The 13,333-nt window shown below is 40.6% G+C and overlaps 1 protein-coding gene across 3 annotated transcripts in view; it reads left to right on the top strand.

Annotated features, from left to right (window-relative positions):
• Window positions 1-13,333, top strand: part of MAP3K3 (mitogen-activated protein kinase kinase kinase 3) — a 69,789-nt gene that overhangs the window by 13,469 nt on the left and 42,987 nt on the right. For all 3 annotated transcript variants that reach the window (XM_072781195.1, XM_072781196.1, XM_072781197.1), the window contains exon 2: window positions 270-391. In XM_072781195.1, the coding sequence (XP_072637296.1) occupies window positions 296-391 (96 nt within the window). In that variant the 5' untranslated portion in view covers window positions 270-295. The remainder of the gene's footprint in view (window positions 1-269; window positions 392-13,333) is intronic.

The following is a 13,333-nucleotide window of genomic DNA, read 5'->3' as shown; positions in this document are numbered from 1 at the left end:
CTGACCTCAGTTATCTACTTTTCAGACATCAGATACATGTGATTATAGTTACAGGGTCTGTCATTTTACCTGGGCAGAACTCCATGAGTATTAGTCATATAATTTGTGATAGTAATTTGCTGTTCTGTATTTCTTTTTAAGTTTTTACTTAAATTCCAGTTAGTTAACATACAGCGTAACATTAGTTTCAGGTGTACAATTTCATGATTCAACACTTACCTATGGTCCATATTAAAGTATCTTAGCCCATGTACTCTCTTTCATTGCAGACGAACAGGAAGCATTGAACTCAATCATGAAGGATCTGGTGGCCCTCCAGATGAGCCGACGTCCCCGGGTGCCTGGATATGAGACCATGAAGAACAAAGACTCGGGTCACCCAAATAGGCAGGTGTGTGTGGCCATGGCAGACCCAACTAAAATTGCTAGGGAGGGATTTTCAAATGGGGAAATATTTGAGAAGCCAAGGCTATTCAACTACTTGGCTTGAATGCTATTGGCCCTTCTCTTTCACAGTCCGTTAAATGGTAAGTGATATATACCAGTCAGATGTGGGTCATGATCTGAATGCCCAAAGTCTTGTGTCTAGTGTTTCATCTGTGGAGAATAAGAATGATTCCTTCACTTTTAGGGACAGTATTCATATAACTGTTCCTTTACTGATTGTTTGGTAAACGTTTAAATCCAGATTCATAATCACTAACTCAGAATGTTTTTAGCTACCTTACAGTGTATACTTAGGAAAAATTAATTAATTTTAATATTAGTTTATATAAAATATAATTAAGAATGGAAATTTATTTAATGAAATTTCATATAATATACTCTAAAGGTAACAATGAGGGATTTTATTATTGTTGTTTACAGTTGTTTCCCCTTATGTTAACTCAGGTAGTTGAGAGTGTCTATTTTATTGAGAGTCGTGTGCTTCTTTAGGAAAACAACTCCTATTTTTGTTAACATTTAAACTCCTGTGCTGTTAAGAACCTTCTTCTCACCTCCAGTGCATTTACAAACTCCCTGATTCCTGGGTATTTTGGCCTGCAGAGAGGAGTGAATGATTCCTTCCTAGTGGCTGTCTAGTGCCTTGTATGGCTGTGTTTGGTGTGTCTGATGAAAATTTATCCATGCCTTTCTCCCTTGTGGTTCTCTTTGTTATCAGCTAACCTTCTCTTTCCTCATTTGCACCTTGTTTACCATTTCTTCAGAAGAATCCTTGGTTCCTAGAGAAAGAGTAAGGCCCTAGAACTTTACTGCCTAAGGTCTGCTAGATAAAGCCCCTCAGAGTATTTCCTGCCTTTAGGAAAACTAGGGACCCTGAGTCCTTTTATTCTATGATACAGCAGAAGGATTAGTTTAGAAAGCTGCTTTTATTTTTATGGCTACCTTACAGAACTGGGGAACAACAGAATAGGGCCCATTCTTGTACTGTTTTCATACATTATTCTAATTGTGTGGGTTCTGCCGTGTGGTAACTCTTTTCTATTCAAAGCTGCTTTTGGAAGGAGCATTTTACCAGAAGTGAGTCCCTTCCCCCAGGCTTGAGCCTAATGACCTCACTTTCCTTCCTGTCTTCCTATGTGGAGTGTGCTGCTCCAGTCAGCTGATCTTTCTCCAAATGGGGAGCATGGACATCAGTTAGGTGAAAAGGGGAAGTTTTCTTGAGTTGAAAGGACCAGGCTAAGAAGAGGACGGCAGCGTAGTGGTCCCTGATCTTCGTTGAAGGGAGATTACCTTTGTGAAATCCTTCTGCTTAGAGCCTAAAAGTTATTATAAGAAAGTTCCTAATCTTTTGCTCTGCCTGCTGTTGTGTTATTGAGGTGAAGTCCATAGTTATGAAGGGAGAAGCCTATAAAAAAGGATTGACTCTGGTTAGGAAGTAATCTTAACAAGAAGTAGTGGCTCTGAGGACCCACCATTTACCTGAATATCATCAATTTTTTTCTGTTGCATGAAGGATACAAATTATTAACCTCAGTTTTTTTGTTTTTGTTTTTGTTATTTAAAGATTTATTTTTATTTATGAGAGAGAGAGAGAGAGAGAGAGAGAGAGAGACAGGCAAAGGGAGAAGCAGGCTCCACGCCAGGAGCCCGACGTGGGACTCGATCCTGGGACTCCAGGATCGCGCCCTGGGCCAAAGGCAGGCGCAAAACCGCCGAGCCACCCAGGGATCCCCAGGTTTTTGTTTTTGTTTTTAATTTATTTTATTTTTTTATTTTATTTATGATAGTCACAGAGAGAGAGAGAGAGAGGCAGAGACATAGGCAGAGGGAGAAACAGGCTCCATGCACCGGGAGCCCGATGTGAGATTCGATCCCGGGTCTCCAGGATCGCGCCCTAGGCCAAAGGCAGGCGCCAAACCGCTGCGCCACCCAGGGATCCCCAGGTTTTTGTTTTTAAAGAAGAAACAGAACAGTAGCACCTCAGCCCTTCTGAACAGCCCCACAGTAACAACAAGCTAATGTGCAGGGGCCAGTGAGAAAAAAATTTTTGGCAAGGGGGCGCCTGGGTGGCTTAGTCGGTTGAACATCTGCCTTCAGCTCAGGTCATGATAATAGGGTTCTGGGATTGAGCCCCGCATCAGGCTCTCTGCTCAACGAGAAGCCTGCTTCTTCTTCTCTGTCTACCCATCCCCATGCTTATGTGCTCTTGCTCTACTTCTTTCCCTGTAACAAATAAATAAATTAAATTTTTAAAAAAAATTTTTGGTAGGGAACCAAATTACCCATTAAAACTAAAATGTGCTTTCAGATCTGATCCAAGTGCTAGACAAGTGTGGAGTTCATTTCTTAGACAAGTCATCTTAGTGAATTTGTAGGGAGTACTTGTTTCTCATTATCTGTGTTCTGTGCTTTTAGTCATTTCACAGAACAATATTGTTCTGAAGCAGCCTATGTCAGTACTGTCCAGTATACTTTGTGTGATGATAGAAGTGTTCTGTATCTGTGCTGCCCACTGTAGTAGCTGTTAGCCACATGTAGCTGTTGAGCAACTGAGCAAATGAATTTTAGATTTTATTTAATTTTAATTGAAATAGTACTATGTGGCTAGTGGCTACTATCTTGGACAGCACAACTCTATATATTATATAAAGGACTATATAGGACTTTATATATTATATAAGGGACTGTTGTTTTGTGGGGCAAGAAATTAAGTGCCTGCTTAGAGGTATTCACTGATTCATTGGGATGTTCATTGCTCTACATAGGTCATGTGTTTCTACACATTGTGATAAGGTCATCAGTGGGAATCTTATTTGAGGTTCTATTCCAGGAGGCATGGGGATCTGGGGGAAATGTGAAGCTATGGAACTAGCATGGCTGTTTAGAAATGGAAGCTCAGAGTTTTATGCTAATATTAGGTAAAAGGGCAATGGAAATGTCAAGATCACTTTTTCCACTTAATAAAGTCAAGATAGTAGAAGTCTCTCCTGGGAATTGTAACAGATGTTCACCTTCTGACCAGAAGGGATGTTCTTCAGCAAAATCCAAAAGCAGAAAGGGGAGAAAGTTTCAGTGAATCCCTTCTAGGAAGGATGGGATGAAATGGGGGTGGGGGGAACCTTGGAGGGAGATGTGTTTACAGCTTAGTGTAATGAAAAGAACTTGGCCTAAGAATCTGGTGACATTAATAATCTGTTAACATAGGACTTTATAGTTTACAGAGTGAATCCATATTTATTATTTTTATTGTTTTTGTTTGCTTGGACTTGGGATAGGATTAAACTGTTTTTTCCCTTACCAGTTCTTCTACCAGAAGGTCCATGTTTGGGAGAGAGGAATGAAAGATTAAAACCTAATTTAAATGGCTTAGAGATGCCAGATTAGCTAGGAAATGTCAAATAGGGCTAAAGATTCAAATTGCAGAGTTCAGCTGAACGTAACCAAGTATTGTGGCCAGCAGGAAAGGTTGATTATTCAGGGAGGGGATGGCACTGGCAGAGGCAAAGAGCACTTACTTCAGTGTGAGAAGGGGAGTACTGGCTATAAGGCAGAGCTGAGACTGGCATAGCCTCATGGGGCTCAAGCTGGACACAGCAAAGGAAAGCCAGAAGAGATGTGAGTTCATTGACAGAAATCTTAGGGGTGCTGAGGCTTGGAAGAACTGGAAAGACTTAATTTGATATCTCAGTTTGGTAGGACCTCAGACTTCCTCTTCCCTAAGTGAACAAGCTAGGTAACCAACTGAAAAAGAGAATGCATTTGACAACAACTAAGCATTCTGAGCAGCTATGGGAGTACATGGGCAATGAGGTGCTTAGCTATGAACTGTTTGTTAGGAGGTAGGCTCTGTGTTTGTTTCTTCTTCCTCCTGTACATTAGATCCTTGGAAGCCTACAGCCTGGTTAGAGCTGGCTGAACATTTTAGATGTGTGGCCCATCCTGCGTGTGGCTGGGGTCTGTGGACAGTTTTGTGGGCCACGATGAGCAGTATCTCTTTACTGGTCATCAACTCACAGTGCTTTTTCAATAGGTGCAATTTCTCTATAAAGTTGACATCTTAGTGTGGTGAGAAGAGCACTGGCTTGCAAGTCATTATTACTAATCCATTAATTTAGGATTTTACAGTGTACAGAGTGGTTTCAACAACAGTTAACAATAATAACAACAACTGTAAGTATGTGTACAATACTTTAAAGTTTGCAAAGTGCTTACACAGAGGTATTGAATAGAGCCAGGAAGTAAACTCAGATCTTCGACTCCCAGTCTCAGTAATTTTATTGTGTGTAAGTCTAATAATCTTTTTAAACCTCAGTTTTTCCACCTGAAATATAGACATAATAATACCCACTTTATCTCTTAAAGTTGTTGTAAGATCATAGACAGAATGTAATGCATTTTGTACATTGTGAAACAAATGTATAGAGTAAAGTGGTAGTGATTACATCACTTCTGTTATGCTCTGGCATTGGATGCATGAGCTCTAAAGAAAGCTTCTAATCAGAACTCTGCATACTGTCATGGAACTGAAAGGGTTAAGTTTTCTACCTTTATTGGATTGTTATTCCTGTGTATCAGATAGTCCTCTGCAAACTTCTGAAGCTAGCCTAATTTCTAAAAATTCCAGTGGGGGAAGAAATAGAATCTTTAATTCCTGTTTTTCTCAAATCTTATCAGACTGGTAAGTACAGGCTTGAACAGAAGTCAGGCTCTCCTGGGTCTGACCTTGCAGATGGTCACTAGTGGGTGCGTCAGAATGGAAAAGTTGCTTTCCTCATTGCAGGCACTAGCAGAGCAGAGCTCTTGGCTATCAGTTCTAAAGGAGGAGAATTCTAGGGGCTTTTCCTCCAGTAAGGTCACTGATTGAGCAGACTGTCTTTTGCTTTTACTGTGATAGACCTGGCTCTTCAGGACTTCCTTTCTCTTTCAAGGGTTGTTGATAAGATAGTCTGGGTAGTTTGAAAATACAACCTAAAACAATATGCACGCCTGGCATTTTGTTTTGTAAGAAGGTTGCTTTATATTTTATATACATATATATATTTATATTTGTGTATGTGTGTGTGTATGTGCACGTGCATGCACAGTGGTGGTTTGTTAGGCAGCAGTAGATAAACAATACACCATTTAATCATTGATTCATTCAGACACTCATTGAACTTTTCCTGCATGTCAAATGAATGCAAGGACTGAGGATATAGAAAGAACTAGGGCAAAGAAGGTTGCTTTATAATAATCTCTTCCATTGATCTCTTAGGACTTTCCAGAGTCAGACAAAATTATTTTCGTTGTCCTTTTTTCCCTCTTCTTATTTATTTACAATCTTTGGCAAAATAAGGATTCCAGTGCCAAAGCTGGGGGAGCCATCAAAGGTACCTAGCAAATACAGGGGAAAAGAGGGCTACAGAATCAGAGAGAAGGCACTCAGAGCAATGGCTAGCTGAGGCCTTTGCCAAGTCAAATTTGTTGAAAAACCTTTGTTTAATAAACTCTGTTTTTTTTTTGAAAGATTTTATTTATTTATTCATGAGACACACACACACACACACACAGCGAGAGAGAGAGAGAGAGAGAGAGGCAAAGACATAGGCAGAAGGAGAAGCAGGCTCCATGCAGGAAGCCCAATGTAGTACTCAATTCTGGGACTCCAGGATCATGCCCTGGGCTGAAGGCAGGTGCCAAACCACTGAGCCACCCAGGTGTCCCTAATGACCTCTGGTTTTTGTAGGGATTCTTGGGGGAGCTCTTTGGGTTGCATGTTCAGTTGTTGAGTTTAGAAGGTTATTTCTATTTAAGTTTAGCATCATTGTCGGTTACTCCTGTCATCTCTGCTAAGTTCCCAGATCTGTAGTTTAACCTGCACTATCGCCCTGCACATGGCCTTCACTATTACTGGATTGGCTGTGGTAGGCAGGGGACTTGAACTTGCCTAGACTTGAATTTTTGTCCTGGAACTTTTTTTCTTAGCAGGGATGGCACCTGTCCTTCAGTTTAACATGTGCATGTAGTCAAACCTCTTAGATGTACAAAGAAATATATTATGTTCCCTGTACCCTGAGAATCATACAGTCTTATTGGGAAATGAGAAATACATGAAAAAAAAAAAAAAAGAGAGAGAAACTAAGGTGGGGCTCCTGGGTGGCACAGCCAGTTAGGCATCTGATTCTTTGTTTTAGCTGGGGTTCTGGTCTCAGAGTCATGAGATCAAGCCCCACGTTGGGTTCTGTGCTCAGTGGAGAGTCTGCTTGGGATTCTCTCCCTCTGCTCCCCCATCACGTGCTCACTTGCTTGCTTTCTCTCTCTCTCTAAAATAAATAAATAAATATTAAAAAGAAAAAAGAAACTGAGGTAGGATGCCACTGTGCCTAAAAATATGGTACAGATAGTGAGTGCTATAGGAGGCCAGGAAAGTGAACGGTGAATTTGAGCCAAAGTAGTTACAGACTCATTTCTGGAGGAGGTAGCACTTGAACTAGTCTGTGAAGGATGTGTGAACATTTAGTTAGGTGGCAAGGAGGAAGGGTGGCACTCCAAATTGAGAAAATGAATGGTTAAAGACCTAGGGAAAAGAATGAATGTGGCCTATTTCAGGATGATTGGGCTGGAGAGAGCCTTCCTGCTGAGAACAGTGTGAGGTGGCACAGTAAACTGAGTGAGTGTAAATTCTAGAGGGATTTCTTTCTTTCTTTCTTTCTTTCTTTCTTTCTTTCTTTCTTTCTTTCTTTCTTTCTTTCTTTCTTCCTTCCTTCCTTCCTTCCTTCCTTCCTTCCTTCCTTCCTTCCTTCCTTCCTTCTTTTCTTTTTTCTTTCTTTCTTTCTTTCTTTCTTTCTTTCTTTCTTTCTTTCTTTCTTTCTTTCTTTCTTTCTTTTCTTCCTTTCTTTCCTTTCTTTCCTTTCTTTCTTTCTTTTTTTTCTTTTGGAGTTCAGTTTGCCAACATATAGATAACACCCAGTGCTCATCCCATCGAGTGCCCCCCTCAGTGCCTGTCACCCAGTCACCCCCACCCCCACCTCCCTTTCCACCACCCCTTGTTCATTTCCCAGAATTAGGAGTTCTAGAGGGGTTTCAATGACAGCCGAGAATTTCGACTTTATTCTATAGGTCAGGGGTATCGCTGATTACTTTTTGAGCAAGGAAGGGACATGATGAAAGCAGCGGTTAAGATGATTGAAACTATAGAGGAATTTAGAATGTGTTGGAAAAGGAAGCTGAGAAGTAGAGAGGCTCCTTTAGGGATCCAGGAGTGAGGGGGAAAGGGGTCAGTGAGAGAGAGGACAGAGAGAATGGGGAGTGGGGTGCTATATCAGAGACCTTTGAAGAGAGAATTGGAGGGGAGAAGAAGGAAAGAATCAAGCAGAACTCAGAGGTTTGAGTCTGCAGCGGAGGGAGCATGGTACCAATGTGAGAAATGGCAGTGCTGAGAAGGAAGTCTAGTTTAGGAAGACGGTTGGTACAGACATACATGGAGCTAGGTTGAGTTTGAGATCATAGTGAAAAAAACTCAGATTGTGTGCATGTGTGTATATGTGTGTGTGTGATTTTTGCAGGTCCACAATCCCTTAGCTGCAATTCTGAAATCCAAAGAATGCTGGAAACTGAAAGCCTTTTTTTTTTGGTAATTTGTGGCAAACTCATTTGGCAGCAAAACCTGGCTTGAGTGAACACAGGGTTATTTATAGTCTTTATTTATTCCACTTATTGTGAGCATTCATACTATTCACTGCAAAAACTAGCTTGTGCTATGTTAATATAAAAACCCTAAATCTTAGGTGACTTAACACAATATTCCCAGTATGGGGAAGGGGAAGACAGTGTTCACCATAGTCAGGACCCTGACCCTGAGGGTGGCTCCAATGACCTGGAACATATGGCTGCCAAGAAAGAGAGTGTAGAGCTCAGTGATGTTCTCAGCTCTTGGTCAGAACTAGTCATAAAGTCCCAGACTAACTTCAGGAGAGGCTAAGCAATGCAGAAGTACATGAGGAATACCTGTTCATATTCTGCCTCTGTCATGGAAGTGCTGTCCCAGATACCTTCCCCTGGGGGGAAACATCACACAATATATGGAACATGTATCAGACTGCCTCTCCAGATCTAAAAAGTGTACTCTGAAACACTTTCAGCCCAAGTGCCAGGTACTGTCCTCTTATCTCTACCTATTTCTTTCATTTAATTCTTTTGATAATTTCATGAGGTAAATACTGTTTGTACTTTATACATGAGGAAACTGAGTCACAGATCAGTTAGTCAAATTCAATATAGCTAGGAGATGTTAAGCCAGCATTTGAAGCCAGACAGTTTGACTTCAGTGCTACATTCCTAACGACTTACCTGCCACAGCTACGTGGCAGACAGAGGAAGTTTTGCTTGTAAGATTGGGGCTAGTCAGAGATTTGGGGATTGTTTATAAGTTGCCTATTTTTTATTCCTACTGAAGAGAAGATGTGAGGAAAGGGGGAGAAATCCAGAGGCCAAAAGTCCAAACTTCAAGGAACAGTCACATGTTGGGGGAAGGGTGAGAGAGGGCATGAAGAAGAGGAACCAGCAAAGATGCAGAAGTGGTTACAGTGGTGGCAGGTTCTCTGGGCTGGGATAGAGTCGCAGAAGGCAAGGGAAAAGAGAACCTCATGAAAGAGGATTTGACCACCAGTGTGAAATGTCTCAGAGAGGCAAGGAGAATGGTTGGCAAGAGGAATTGAATAAAGTTATCTTTATCTGAACTTTCCTTATCCATGGCTTATTCTGGTCAGCCTGACAGGGGGAACTCAGATTTAGGAACTTGGCAGATGTGGGCATGCCATGTGGTACATGCAGGCATCTTGCTCTGGAAAGGCTGTCACCACATGAGAGAAGGGATTCAGAGCACTAGGCATCTTTGTTTACACTCCTTACTAATCACAGGCTTGGTTAGTCTTGAGTAGGAGTGATCTATGGTTTAAGGCAAAAGTTTAATTCCCTTTCTAACTGAATTCACATAGAATAGTGCTTGAATTATGCACTATTGCACTATGCACTTGAATTAGGCACTACATCATGAAATAAATTCATTTTCTTCAGTCCCACAGAGGGACAGAGGGGATTCCCTCATAAGTGCATCAAAGCATAATATCCCAGTTTAAGAGCTATTGTAATATTTTTTTTATTGCTACAAAAAGATAAAAATGAACAGAGGAATACAAATTTACTTTTTAAATTAATTTTCAAAAAAGATGTATTTATCTATTTTGAAGGAGAGAGAGAGAAAGAGGGAATGTGCAAGCAAGGGGAGGGGCAGAGGCAGAGGGAGAGAATCTCAAGTAGTGCCCTACCCAGGGTTTGATTTCACAACCCTGAGATCATGACCTGAGCCAAAATCAAGAATCGGAAGCTCAATGAACTGAGATACCTAGGCACCCCTATAAATTTCTTATTTTATTATTATTATTATTTAAAAAATATTTTATTTATCTATTCATGAGAGACACAGAGAAGCAGAGATACAGGCAGAGGGACTTGATCCCAAGACCCTGGAATCACAACCTGAGGCAGAGGCAGATGCTCAACCACTGAGCCACCAGGCACCCCCAAATTTCTTAATTTAAATAAACAGGAATAAACTGTAAGGGAATCTGAATAAACTATGGACTTTAGTTAATACATCAATATTGGGTAATTAATTGTAACGACAAATACCCACCATTTGCTTCAATGTGGATGGAACTGGAGGGTATTATGCTGAGTGAAGTAAGTCAATCGGAGAAGGACAAACAGTGTATGTTCTCATTCATTTGGGGAATATAAATAACAGTGAAAGGGAATATAAGGGAAGGGAGAAGAAAAAGACTCCTAACTCGGGGAAACGAACTAGGGGTGGTGGAAGGGGAGGAGGGCGGGGGGTGGGGGTGAATGGGTGACGGGCACTGAGGGGGGCACTTGACGGGATGGGCACTGGGTGTTATTCTGTATGTTGGTAAATTGAACACCAATAAAAAATTAATTTATTAAAAAAATAAAAAATAAAAACAAACATAAAAAAATTGTAACAATAACAAATGTACCACAAAGGGTAGTGGAAGGGGAGGCGGGTGAGGGGATGGGATAACTGGGTGACGGGGACTGAGGAGAGCCCTTGATGGGATGAGCACTGGGTGTTATACTATATGTTGGCAAATCGAACTTCAATTAAAAAAATATTAAAAAAAAACAAATGCACTGTGTAATGTATGATGTTAATAACAGGGAGAGACTTCTGGGAAGAAGGGTATGTAGGCTCTGCTCAATTTTTCTGAAAATCTAAAACTGTTCTAAAAATAGGATCTATTAATAAAAAAACAGTAATAATGAGAGCTACACCAAAGTGTGCTGGACTGTGAGCAGCAGGAGGTGAAAGGCTGTGGTAACCCACTTGCAGGGACAGACAGGGCTGCAGACTGTTGAGTGCTCATGTAACTCTAGAGCTGGCTGCAGAACTAGAGAGTGTAGGAAGCTGGAGGTGGCATGTCAGCATGCAACAGCATGTCGTAAGCACTTGCCATGGAGGGCCCTTGCCATGCTAACTGCTCAGCATTTCAGGGAAAGGAGAAAAAGAAGACAGTGAGAAAACTGCTGTCACTTGCATAAACCTTAAATCCACACGATAACTTTCTCTGCAGCACTGCCCCACCTTTCTGCTTGTGCATGCACACACACATAAATATAGCCACACATACACTAGCACACATATGACTGCAGACTAGATGGAGCACACTGCCTTCCCATTCTACCTTCTCCATCCCTATGTACTCAAAACCTCAGCCAAAGCCTCCGCTGCTGGTTCCCCAGGTCCCATAGCTTGCTACATGATTGGTACTCCAGCCTCCTGGTTCTGACTCCATTATTACTCCAACTCCTCCATGAGCTCCAAAAAAGTAAGGTCACAAAAGATCCTTTGATAGTTTCTCCCATTGAAGCACTGCATCTGTGAGTAAAGTAAATCTTCTTTGCCTGTGTGACACTTAAGTTGTAGCATAGCATGGTGATTAAGACCTGGGCTTGGGGTAGTGGAAAGGAAGGTGGGCGGGGGGTTGGGGTGACTGGGTGATGGGGATTGAGAGGGGCACTTGACTGGATGAGCCCTGGGTGATATGCTATATGTTGGCAAATTGAACTCCCAATAATAAAAAAAAAAAGACCTGGGCTTCCAAGGTTTGAATCCTGTCTGTTTCTTTAAAGCATGATGACCTTGAGGGAGTTTATTTAACTTCAGTGCAACTCCATTTCTTCTGTAAAATGGGGACAATAATAGTATTTGTTGTGAGGATTTGTTTAATCGATACACGTAACATGCTTAGAACAAGGCTTAGTACATAGTAAATGTTCAATAAATATTAACTATTTTCATATAGTCTTAATGGATAAAGTGGTCCATGTGTTATATTTTAAAGGATAAGAGGGTAAGATCAGGGGTATGTTTTGAAGTTTTCACATTGCAGGTCAGAGGAGCTTTGCTGTCTACTGTTGAGTATGTGAATTTTTCAGGGACATGAAGCTCTTTGAGCCCCAACTCCATCTTGTCTTTAAAATAACAGGATAGAGGACGGCCTTCTATATTTTGATTCAGTGATTCTCAAGCTGTGTTCTGGGGACCCTAGAAAGTTCCCAAGAACTTTTCAGGGAGTCTATGAGGTCAAAACTATTTTCGTATAAATACTAAAATGTTACTTGCCCTTTTCACCCTCATTCTCTTAAGAATGTACAGTAGAGTTTTCCAGAGGCTACATGATATGTTTTACCACAGTAGATTAAAACCAAAAGCTGACATGAGAATCCAACTGTCTCCTATTAACATGCATTAAAGAGGTTTGTATTCTGTCACTAAACATAAAAGTATATAATTATTTTTTGTAACAATATGTTTATGTTAAGTAATATTTTTAAATTGTTTTAAGGTGAATGAGATATATTTAAGTTTTCTGTTTTAATTTCTAATAGGAAATATCAGTAGATGTAATCTACATAAACAAAAGTTCTTTGAGATCCTCAGTCATTTTTAGAGTGTAAATTAGAATCACCTGTCCAGTTCAGTGGACTGGAAGAGAATTCTAGCCTTCTAATCTCTTGAGTAGAGAAAGTCCTTTATGTATCCACCTTACCTTTGACATTCTGTCCTGTTTCTGTCATCTTCTCTGTCTGCTCTGTGTTTCTCATCTAAAGATACTCTAGAACCTCCTTCTTTGTTCCAAGGCACAGTTTATTAATTTCTCTTTCTCAGTATACTTTTCATTCACTGACTGTGCACTCTTTCTCTGCTCCATCTCTATTTGTTGATTTCCTGACAGTTTTACTTTTCTTTTTTCTCTATACCTGTTCTTTTCTTCTATAATATCTCTTCCCTTATCCTGCCATGACTCATCCCTTGAGTCATTTGCTTGTCCTTTACAATATCTCTTCCTCATTGATTTGTTTCTTAACATTCTGATGATTCTATTTCCTCCTATTTCTGATATTTCCACTCAATTCTGTTCTTTACCCAGTTAATCCATCGATTAATATTATATACCACAAATATTATATACCATTTTCCTTGATTGTCACTGTGGTATGGAAATAAGATAGACACAGTTCATGTCTTCCTGCAGCTTATGGGCTACCCATGATGGTCATTTAGGACAAAACTGGGGACAGTTCTAAGGTAACTTGTCCAGGATCTCACTTTACCCTACCTGGAGTGAGGGGGTAGGTGTCTTAGAAGGAACATGAAAATCTGTAGTAGCAGCAGCAACCATTTATCGCATGTCTACTATGTATCAGGTGTTTTACCTACATTATTTGCTTAGTTCTCATAGCAACTGTGCAGATTAGGTATGTTTAGCCCCACTGTACACATGGAAAAACTAAGATTCATGGAGGATAAGTAACTTACATGTGGACCCAT

Source organism: Canis lupus, chromosome 16 (assembly GCF_048164855.1).
Source record: "Canis lupus baileyi chromosome 16, mCanLup2.hap1, whole genome shotgun sequence".
NCBI classification, from domain to species: domain Eukaryota; kingdom Metazoa; phylum Chordata; class Mammalia; order Carnivora; family Canidae; genus Canis; species Canis lupus.
Note: the sequence above shows the minus strand (reverse complement) of the source record. Positions and strands in the feature narration are given on the sequence as shown.